The following is an 11,581-nucleotide window of genomic DNA, read 5'->3' as shown; positions in this document are numbered from 1 at the left end:
CCTATTTTAAATAATAAAATAATAATATACAGTAATATATATAAAATATAAGTAGTAATATATATATAATAAAAATAGTAATATATATACAATAATATATGTATATATATAAATTCACTTAATAAGAATCTTAATTTATACATTATAAGTAAAAACCAAAATTATTAACAATATTTTTTTTAGAAAAGTTCAGCTAATTGGACAATGATGACATCGTTACAGTTCTATTGGAACACTAAACCTAAAAGTGCCATCAGGTATTATTTCATTTCTTATTAAAAATTTTACTATTTCCATTTTAGAAAAAAACTGTACGTTTATAATAATAAATGATTAATAATTATAACAATTTTATTCTATAAATTTAGAGAACTGACATTAATGGCGTAAAAAATATATACGTATAATTTGCCATTAGTTTTTTTATAAAACTCAAGCCTCATTCAAAACTAGAATTACATTTTATCTACAGTTATTATCATTAAATATATCAGTTAAGCATGACAAATTACAATATATAAATTAAATAACATATATAGAAATATATATAGAGCGCAATATTATTGCACATGTTTATCAAAATTTCTACGACCATTCAATTAACTAAAAATATCTTATTTGCGTCAATACGCCTACGTATGCCCTTTTCGAATAAATCATAAAAAAGACAGTTAACTCACCCACATATGATGATGCCGAAACACTGTACTAAAGCTGGATAAAAGTTATTCATAGACACGGAAGGATCATGATTCGGTGGTTTTGTTGTAGTTTCCTCTGTAATTAATGAAATGAAAGTAGTCTCTTCCATGCCAACGTCAGACATAAAGTCGGCCTCCGTATTTGCATAGACCATAGCAGCATCCATTTTGTCAAAACTATTTTAACTTACTATAGTTAATTTAAATTTAAGCAAAAAAATGCTTTTATTTTGTATTTATTTTAATAAATTTTGTTACTTAGAGTTCATTGTTTTTTTTTTTTTTGCAGTTTAGAAATGTTGCTAAGCAGATTAAGAATTATCACATTTCAACTATATTCAATTTACAAACATTAAACAAATCATCTCTTTACAATAAACGCATGTTTTAATTAAAGATTATTTTTTATTTATATTAATATAAAATGGAAAGTTTATTTACAAACAAATAAGAAAAAATTTTTTGACCTTGTGCCAGACACAATAACACATATATTTCGTTAATTTTACACAACTCTAATTTATCACAATAACTGTAAAATACTTTATTATAATATTGCACTCATTTACTTTTATTATCATTTTACATATTTAACATTTTTGCTGCATTAAAAGCTTGCCTTATGCATAAGTAATAATCGACCGCTCGTACAAACTGATTGTTATAGAATGACAGTTTGGTTGTTGCATTTTTTTATAAATACCATATAGGGTTGCAACATAAAAAAATAGTAGTATAAAAAATTTTGTCGTATGAAATCAGTAAAGCAGAAAATTATTATAATTATACGCTATTTCCAATTTACGTAAATGTCACTTTTTTGGAATTCTCAGAGAATTATTAAATAAAACAAAATTTTAATAATTTGTACGTCATTTGATAATGAAAACATGATACATATATTAATTATATTTATTAATTTTAGACCATATATTTATCATGTACCTTATACTTGTATGTTTTTATAAATTTAACACATATAAATTTAATTTACAAAAAATGGCAACAAAAAAAACTAAATACATATACTTTCAAAATATACAAAAAACGAAAATAAAATGAAGCAGTTATTTTATTTTATGGTATGTTAAGTTTTATTATTATCAAAGCACATTTTTATACGAATTTTGTGTGTAAATATACCGTTACAGTTATTGTTAGACATTATAACTTAATGTCAAAAAGATGAAACAAAAATATCAAAAAGATAAATATAGGGTGAAATTATAGATCGCTAAATGTTACTGTAACACAAGTATAATATGAATACCAATAAATTTTTTGTAGAAATTTCATATATATTTCTTTATAGTTTTACGCACTTTACTCAAACTAAAGAATACATTTTATTTAAATTCATAAATTCATTTAAATTTATTGGCGAGTTATTAGAAATATAATTAAAGACATTATTTTAGATTTTTATTTAATACAAAATAATTTACTAGTAACAATGTTATACTGCGTTTACACTGCCACTTTTAACTAATTTTTGGCATATATATATATATAACGAAAAGAGTATAGAAATTACACTTACTATTTACTCGTACACTTCATGTATTATTGAAGAGCATTTAATTGAAACATGAAATATTATTTAATCTGTGACAAATACAAAAGAAAATAAATTTTCAAAATAAACCGAATTTAAAACAAACAAATTGTAAACATAAATGCAAAAGCGAATGATTTTATACGATTCAATTGTGGAAAATAAATATTATAAATATTTATAAATACATACAAACAAAAATACAATAATTTTTCGGAGTATGTGAAAAAAGTATAATTTAAAAGCGATTCAAAATTTTTAACATATTAGTTGTCAACAAGTTTATACCTATTAAGGTATAAATATTCTGAATTTTAAATTTTGTAATAAAAGGAAATTTCAAAATTTCCTGCATTCTGAATATTGAATTTAGTTCATTATTAATATTAATCTTAATTTTTCATTTTAGTTTTATTATTAATTTTAATACAAAATGTAATTTGTTTGCTTTACATGCACATACCTTAAGTTAATTTATATGAGCCTGCTATTAATTTCGCTGTAAGCTATGTACTAATCTACAAAAATGCGTTTATGCGTAATCGACTCAGTCAATCTCGCCTATTGAGTTTTCATCAGAAAGAATTAACTATGGCCGCGGTGTTCCGCTCCGTTGGGAACTGGTACCCTGTTAATTTCTATAGACAACACAAATATTACAATTTTTTACTAATTCTATATATTTATTATTTTATTTTTTTATGATGTACCAACATAACATGCATTAGCGTGACGCATGAATTCCCGTTGCCTTCAATTATTTAAGCTTATTTCACTTTTAGTAAGTGTTGGCAACTCAAAATGTATAGAAAATAAAACCAATAGTGGCTTTGGCACCACTTTTAACCAACAGAACAATTGTACAGTTTGAGTGCCATAGAAGCAGTATATGTCAAAACAATAGAAATTAGTCATCCAAAATTATTTTTCGTGAAAACGTAATAACAAAATAAATAGCTACAATTTTCGACACTAAAAATTTCATTTAATCAAAACTTAAAACGTATATAAAAATACATAAAAATGAATCGTCTATTTGGTAAAGGCAAGCAAAAGGAACCACCACCGAATCTCAATGACTGCATTGCTGGTGTAAGTAAAAATTTTTTTTATCGGAAAGCAAATATTTCATCTATTTTGCATATATAGGTGGATTCGAGAGCTAAATCTATTGAAGAAAAGATTGCAAAACTTGAAGCTGAGCTACGTAAGTATCGCGATCAAATGTCAAAGATGCGTGAGGGACCAGCAAAAAATTCGGTCAAACAAAAAGCTATGCGCGTATTAAAGCAGAAAAAAGCGTAAGTGAAAAATGAGAAATATATTTTTTGTATTCAATTATCAATAGATATTATTTAGTTATGAACAACAAGCTGAGTCTTTGCACAATCAATCATTTAATATGGAACAAGCCAATTATGCAGCACAATCTCTTAAGGACACACAAAATACCGTGGCTGCAATGAAAGATGCAAACAAAGTTATGCAGAAAGAGTTTAAGAAAATCAATATCGATCAAATTGAAGTATGTTCAAATTATAATTTTAATATTAATTGTAACTTTAATAATAAAAATTATTATATGTGCTTATTTTAGGATATACATGATGATATGGCTGATATGTTAGAACAAGCTGACGATGTGCAGGAAGCATTGGGACGCACTTACGGTATGCCTGAAGTTGATGATGATGAGCTTGAAGCCGAATTAGATGCTTTAGGTGATGAGATTGCTTTAGACGATGACACCAGCTATTTAGATGATATGGTTAAAGCGCCGTCTGCACCAGATAAGGAACCTGGTGCAGATAGCATTGTGCCAGGAAAGGTGAGTAATATTGATATGTATATAAAACGAATTTATTTAGAATTATTTTTCTTTTCATAGAATCAAATTGAAACTGATGAGTTTGGACTTCCTAAAATACCAACTTCTCTAAAAACCTCATAAACAATTTCAAAATTATTTGCTTATATATTGAATATAATATTTATAAAAATTTAAAAGTTTACACTCAGAAAAGCATTTTTCACTTAAATAAAATTGTTACTAACTCAATTATTGCTATTTATTATAATTTATTAGAGAGACTTCGAAAAGTGCTGAACTACAACAAAATTTAATTTTTATATCATTTTAATTATTTGAGGAGAAGAATACTAACATATGCCGGAAGCTTCCATACTGGTTTCATGTTAGAATATTTTTAAACTTCTTTCGAAGAGCTGAGCGTCTAATGTTTAGTTAGGGTTGGGTAGCAGTACTAAAGGCTTCAAATGATGTTGTTGTAGGCCACTGGGACCTGTAAGTAGATAAAGTTGACTGGGATTTTATTAAACATTGACCTAAGTCCAGACGATGAAACCTGGTGTAAAGAAACTAATCTTACCATAATTATGAGAAAATTGAAATTGTCATGGAAGTCATGAATAGTACTATTAATGTGAGAAAATTTTTCTGGATATCAACTTAGCTGCTACACGATCACGTTTTTGGTACCTTTTGCAACTCACTTAAACGTTGCAATGAAAGTTTTCATCACAACTTCACAGCAAGTGTTTAACAAGTACAAATACTTGTCAATCACTTGATCGTGTAGAGGCTACACGTTTGCGTTTTTTTTTTATATTTATAAAGATTGTTTGAGCAGCAGTTATGATCACTCAAGATCTTATGCAAAGATAATCACTACACTGAGAATAATACAACAGAAACATTATATAAATATTGAAGTTATTACGAGAGGAATATAGTGCACAGCTAGTACTTATAGTTTCTGATTTTTAAGTCATCTTGATAAATGGCCGTTTTCAAATTTACTCTAATAAATAAAAAATATATATTTTTTTTCAGTATATAATTAAAAATTCTGTGTTAAAGTTATTATTTTCATTTTATTGATGATCATAATATAATAATACATAATACCAGACATATATTAATTTGATAGATCTACCAATAGTAACATTTATCATATATACCCTATAATCATAAAAAAGCGTAAAGTATATAAAACGTTAAAAAAAATATTTTGCATAAGTTTTTTTTAAATTAAAAGCAAATTTATCTTTTTATAAACTTAATAAATATTAAACATATATGTTTCAAACGTATATGTTATACGCATGTACATATATCAGTAAAACTTTATGCGAGGATTACATTTGAATAGCTTGTGCTAAATTATTTAAAATTATAATATGTTAAATGCTAGTGAAAAAAAAATAATTTAAAATTAGTTATTAATTAAAATGAAAGTTTACAACTAGTAATGCTGTTGTTGTGATTAATTTAAACAAAGACACATAATTATTTATATATACTTATATATAATAATCGAAATTAATCAAATATACAAATAATTTATTTCTTATATGTAAAATCACCAAAAGTATTAGTTATATGTGTCTATTAAAAAATATATATAAACAATTTTGATAATATTTTTAATGAATCATTTTTAAATAATTTTTATACATGCTAAATAAATTGATTAAAATTTTATTAATTATATTAAATTATTTACGTATCAACATACAAAAATACATATTTTATCAGTTCAATTCTACACTACACCTAATTATAAGATTTTATGGCCTGTAGTTATTTCAATGATATCAAGAAACTGATATTTTTTAAAAAAGATCATTTTTTAAAATCAATATATTATTATGTTAATGTTATAATGTTATTAACGAATGGCAACTAAATTTAATAATAAATTTGTTTTTAACTTTTTTTATAATTAAACAATAGAATAAAATTTGTATTTGTGAAAAGTTTTGTAGTTAATTAATTAATAATTCATATATCTTAATTAATAATCATATATCTAACTATATTCTATTCTCTTAGCCTGAGCTTGACTAAGTTTATATATTATTGTTTGTTCACAAAATTATTCCACATCGTTTGCGATAGAGATATATTGTAACACAAGTCATAAGAAATCTTACTCAGGTATACACGAGGATTCAAAAATATCCAGTACCGCTACTCCACCGTATTTGCAGATATGAGATATACTGGTTTCTATTGTTGTAATGATTTAAGTCTCACTCGGTGTTTACACTGGTTAGATTTTGGCAAAACTTGTATGTTCGGATGCAAATACGTATTATTTTCGAATTTTTTTACTAATAAAATTTTTTATGAATTAGTGAAAAAGAATAAAAGTCTTACCAAAGTCTAACCAGGATACTTTTCATCCACTTAAGAGAATTTACAAAACATATATAAATAAGAAGAATAAGGGAATAAATAAAAGTCTTACCAAAGTCTAACCAGGATGAAAAGTAAGCACATAAGAGAATTGACAAAACATATATAAATAAGAAGAATAAGGGAGACTGGGGTGAGAATAAAGAAGAGCTATTATTAGTGTGAGTATTTAACTTAGTCTGGGAACAGATCAAAGAGTCTCTCCACCTTAATTGATCATATATGAATATAGCTTAAGTTTGTGTAAGCATTTGGGGCAAAAACAAAAACCGATAATTGGCATTGTGAGTGGTATATAAGCAATTAGAGCACAAATCGGAGATGTAAGTAAATGTTTAGCACTTGGATATACCCTGTATTAGACTAGAATATTTCACATTGCATAAGGGAGAGGTGTTTTATCTCACAAAATTTAAGTAAGAGCCCTGTTCAAAACCTTGTTTTGATACAAAATTGATCACGAAATACTGATTTTGGTCGGATATGATTTGGAGGGCTGAAAACTCTTATCTTTTATCGATTTAACTGATGTTGTTTCTATTGTTGTAAGATTCTATACATTCATGATACGAAGAAAAGGATCGACGTCTGCAATATAAAGGGAAGATTTAATTATTATGGCATTGGAGACGGTATTTTATGGCCAGAGGAAACTTGTTCTTATATAAATGTGGTTTAGAAGAGGATACTACCTCGATATGAAGCCTTTAAAACTTTGTTCTATATGCGACCTTTTGCGGTAAGCTTCGATATATAATAATACGAAGAAAAAGATCGACGTAGGAAAATCGAAGGGAACGCTTTACTCATTTGTAGCAATATTTGGATGTATGTATCTATGCCACGATAGAAGAAATTATGTTAACAACAACTGGTTGTGGATTATTTTGATCATATCGCACAATGAACACTAACCAGTACTGCCTGCGCGACGATCCCTTGTAAGCATTTTTCATCACAAATATAGGCGAGTAGCGTTGTTGGATGCTCGTGTGCACCGGAATTAAAGCTTTTCGTACAATGACTAAGTTAAAAAAGATAAATATATTAATTTAGAATATTAAAATACATTTAAGAATCATTATTAATAAGCAATTAATTTGTATGAATTTGCACTGATATTATGAATACTAATTTTAATATAAATTTTAGTGATCTATTATCATTAAATTACATTTAGGATATTTTCGTGATACTTCAGTAATTATCTTTATAAAAAATTCTTTACATAAAAATTTTGTTACATTTTTGTAGTTATAATTAATTGTGATGCAGTATGATTCCGATGGATTACAGATATACATATATAGAAGGTATTGACATTTACATTTTGAAAATGAAAAAAAAAATAATGTTTATAGCATAATAACATAAAGAGGACGCATATAAATCAAATCACAGTATTTAAAATTCTTAAAATTACTTAAAGCAATTATACTTAAAAAATGGGAGTCTTGAAAAATCAGACCTGTGCTAAGTGTAAAATAAAGATAAAAACAAAAAATAGAAAACTTAAAATTATTTTAAAAAATTTTGTTCTTATAATTTTATTAATAATATTTTAGACGTATTCACACTAATTTCCGAGTACTTCACATCTGATAAAAGCAGTTAGGAAATCATTTTCTATGTTATAAGAATAGTAAAACTGTCATATATATAAAATAGCGCTTTATAGTTTTACGATGAGAATATTCGAATTCGAATATTTGGGCAAAGTCGTGAGTTTTATTTAATTTTTTTTTTATTTAAATAAAATTCATATAACAACAAACACTCAAACACAATATCAGGTTCAAAAATTGTTGAGCAGCTCACTGTCTTCGACACATGGTGGATTAATGTTCGAAACTTCGAATATCTAATACAAAAATAAAATTAGTTATATATAACCAATGCACGTTAAACAATTACACATCTACACTATATTTCAAAAATCATGTCGTTTGTTATCTAAATTATTGACTGTAATGCAAGGACTTCACACCGGAACTAATCCGTAAATCGAAAAAAAAGCAATATTTATTTATGGTGTAGTGAAAAATGTAACTAAACCGATGTAAAGTTTTTTTAATTCAATCCGAATGAATATATACATGATTATGACTTTATATATAGTGTTTACTTTTACAGTAGCTTATACTGTTTTATAAATATTTTTTGAGAAATAATTTTTGATCTTAAAAACAAATAAAATTCTTAAATTTCATTGCTAGAAGCTATATCTTACTTGGCGTTTACACTGGGTAACCTTTGACAAGATTTTTCTGTTCGAATACAAATAGTATTATTTTTTTTCGAATTTTTTAATATTATTTTCGAATTTTACTTGCTAACAAAAAATCTTACCGAAGTCGTGTCAGTGTAGACTCAGTGCAATAATATTTAAGGTAATCAATAATTACTTGGTAATTAGAAATTTTATCTATATTTAATCTAAAACATTTTAAAAAATTTACTATCGCAATTTGTTAAGTACACTTAAACTCTGATAAGACCTTACTTACTCACTACATTTAGGTTAAACAAGTGATTCTTTTCATTCTAAAATAAATAAATAACCGAAATTAGAATCTAATAAACCCATATAATTTGATAGCTAAAATATTTGGAAATAGTGTGAATACGTCTTGTTTGAATACTTATAAAATTGTAAAGTCGGTTACCTTACCCGATGTGCATGTCACATATATTCAAATGCATTCATTTAGCAAAAATGAACTACTCTAGCCGTTTTCAAACTTACTCTAAACGCAGTTGGAGTTTTTGCGCAAACGTAAAAGCTTAAAATATTTATTAGGTGGCCTACAGCGATTACTTACATTTGCCACAAAAGCGTAAGCATCAAGTAAGCTGTCGTCCTTTAGCTCATGTTGTGTTATGCTGCCTTTAAAGCTGCACCATTCTGTAGCACGGTTATAACTAAAGAGTGGCTGATGCACACGTGGTATATTCAATTTCTCAGCACACATTCCAGTCAAATAAACATCTTCTAAATATATAAAAGATGTATTCAGTGACATATCATATAGACGTGGCACGACATCCATGCTCATCATATAACCAGCGCCAGAAAGATAACGTGGATATTTATCCTCTGGGTACATATAGTATGGCATATACCATTTACTGGTTATATTTGCAATCGGGCGGCTTGTGCAAAACAGATGACCCGTTAAATAGTTATTTGTTTTATTTAAACGATTTCTAGCTGAAAGTACTTCATAACTTTTTAAATCATGCATATCTAAAGTGTTATTATAAAGCGGAATAGTGCCGCCCAATAGGAAATGTATTAAATTGGGTACGTGCACGAAGGTATCATCGTCACTCTTCATGAAGAATGCAACTTTACCTAGGCAATGTTTAGTTATCCATTTCAGTGCCATAACAGATTTAAGAGTTAAATTATTATAGGTGTCTGTAAAATCCTCTTGTATGATATCTTGGTATTGTTGGGCTTCTTTGTGTATTAGTGCATTAACAGTTTCGTTGCCAATCATAATGTCAGGTTCGTTGCGACCCACAAGAAAAACAACTTTTATGGGCACTGTATCAGGCATTATTGTGTCCTATAAATAACAAAATTCGTTATATATAAAGATAATAACAATTATAACTGAATTTATTACATTTTTATCAATTTTTAAAAATTCGCTGTAATATTTGATGCGTTCAATCGTTGGATTCAGGTAATTTTTATTAAGGTGTGCATGCATCTCGGAGAACTTGTCGTAGTTGAACTGTGTTGTATTTCCCCAAGTTTCACGTATGATTTGACTAAAAATATAACTATCATTAGCAATATTCGTATATTAAAAAAAAACATTTAGTTATAATAATTATAAACAATTATTACTTAACGTAATGACATAAATACTGCTTTGGGTTGATAATGTAATAAATGTCGGAAACGATTTATCAAATGTAATTTGATAACAATATTAAATACATATATCAGTAAGTTGTTATTTTATGTTTTAATAGATAAATTATACACCATTTAAAAAGCTGCAACCCTTGCATGTGTTAACATACAATATACATATATGAACGTATATTGCAAAGCGCTTATCTTTGATATAATCCAGTATATCTCAATCAACTTACCGTGTTGCAAAATTCTGTACGCTCGAGCAAACAACAATTAAAATAAAAATTTTCTCATGGCATAAGTTGTGGGGTTCGATTATAGTTGTGTTCGTATCAGGCAGCACATAGTCTGGCATATGCCGGGATGTATTTAAACTCCAACCGGGCAGAGGAGCTGAAAAAGTGAAATGTTCAATAATTTTATTATAATAAAGCGTATCTACAATATGGCTTACCACTACGGCTATGTACATCAGAATACAATGGTAGATATAAAATGAAGAGAAATGTTGGCAAAAGAAGCGTCCATAAGACTATACGCCCAATGCGTCGCGCACCACGATGTATTTGGTGTCGTCGTCGTCTGGACGAGCTTTGTTTCAATTTACTTGTCGGTTCTAATTTCACCTTCATTCTGTATGCTCTTTCATGTTGATCATCATCGTCTTCACTGTCGCTACTGGATGAATTGATATAAGTTACGGAAGCTGGGTTTGCAGGGGTTGCGCTTTTTTGTTTGAGCAGAAATTGTGTTTCCTGTTTTTGAGAAGGCATTTTTCATCTTGTGAATTATGAATTCCTGCTGATTCTATTTATATTTTTATGTGAATATTTGTCATCGGGGCAGCGTCCATTGACCTTGGCTTGCATTTAAAATGCATGTTTTATTTTTTACACTGTCTTCATTTAATTTATATATTTATGGACATTATTGTAATTTTATCAATCAAATTACATTTAATGGATTTTAGAATTATACAAGTTTCCAATAATACATTTTAATTGAATTGTTATTCCATTTCCATATTCGGTAAAAATTTTGCTACCATGAAATTAATTAATTATCACGTGTTCTACATAACTATATAACTATAAAAGAATATTAACGAAAATTTCTGTTATCAGCGTAAAATTTGATTTATTTGAAAATAATTTCCCTGCTTTGCAAATAAGACAATCACAAATCCACCGATAAACGCAACTGATTGGAATTGCAATAAACAAAATTAA

General features: G+C 27.2%; 2 protein-coding genes across 3 annotated transcripts; one reads left to right on the top strand and one right to left on the bottom strand.

The window, feature by feature from the left end:
* Window positions 1–3,039: 3,039 nt before the first annotated feature.
* On the top strand, window positions 3,040–4,275 carry LOC119668367 (charged multivesicular body protein 5). The gene is made up of 5 exons (XM_038077846.1): window positions 3,040–3,348; window positions 3,406–3,557; window positions 3,616–3,781; window positions 3,854–4,084; window positions 4,145–4,275. The coding sequence occupies exons 1-5, from the start codon at window positions 3,280–3,282 to the stop codon at window positions 4,205–4,207; spliced, it is 681 nt and encodes a 226-aa protein (XP_037933774.1). The 5' UTR covers window positions 3,040–3,279; the 3' UTR covers window positions 4,208–4,275.
* Window positions 4,276–8,098: 3,823 nt separating this feature from the next.
* Window positions 8,099–11,568, bottom strand: LOC119683697 (beta-1,3-galactosyltransferase 1-like). Of its 2 annotated transcripts, XM_038097512.1 has the most exons (5): window positions 10,807–11,568; window positions 10,589–10,745; window positions 10,111–10,258; window positions 9,301–10,050; window positions 8,099–8,339 (listed from the first exon to the last, which is right to left on the bottom strand). In XM_038097512.1, exons 1-5 carry the CDS (start codon window positions 11,123–11,125, stop codon window positions 8,274–8,276), a joined length of 1,440 nt encoding a protein of 479 aa, XP_037953440.1. In that variant the 5' UTR covers window positions 11,126–11,568; the 3' UTR covers window positions 8,099–8,273. The 2 variants fall into 2 exon arrangements, with proteins under 2 accessions (XP_037953440.1, XP_037953433.1); XM_038097505.1 differs by lacking the exon at window positions 8,099–8,339 and having other exon boundaries at window positions 8,348–10,050.
* Between the last annotated feature and the right edge of the window lie 13 nt (window positions 11,569–11,581).

The sequence above is a fragment of the Teleopsis dalmanni genome, chromosome 1, assembly GCF_002237135.1.
Source record: "Teleopsis dalmanni isolate 2A chromosome 1, ASM223713v2, whole genome shotgun sequence".
Lineage (NCBI taxonomy): Eukaryota > Metazoa > Arthropoda > Insecta > Diptera > Diopsidae > Teleopsis > Teleopsis dalmanni.
The sequence above is the reverse complement of the archived record's forward strand: the minus strand, read 5'-3'. Positions and strand labels throughout refer to the sequence as shown.

Coding starts and splice junctions, on each gene's coding strand:
- LOC119668367 (XM_038077846.1), top strand. CDS start 3,280: ATGAATCGTCTATTTGGTAAAGGCAAGCAAAAGGAACCACCACCGAAT. Junction 3,349..3,405: donor TCAATGACTGCATTGCTGGT/GTAAGTAAAAAT, acceptor TTGCATATATAG/GTGGATTCGAGAGCTAAATC. Junction 4,085..4,144: donor ATAGCATTGTGCCAGGAAAG/GTGAGTAATATT, acceptor TTCTTTTCATAG/AATCAAATTGAAACTGATGA.
- LOC119683697 (XM_038097505.1), bottom strand. CDS start 11,125: ATGCCTTCTCAAAAACAGGAAACACAATTTCTGCTCAAACAAAAAAGC. Junction 10,746..10,806: donor TGATGTACATAGCCGTAGTG/GTAAGCCATATT, acceptor TCACTTTTTCAG/CTCCTCTGCCCGGTTGGAGT. Junction 10,051..10,110: donor TTTTAAAAATTGATAAAAAT/GTAATAAATTCA, acceptor TGTTATTTATAG/GACACAATAATGCCTGATAC.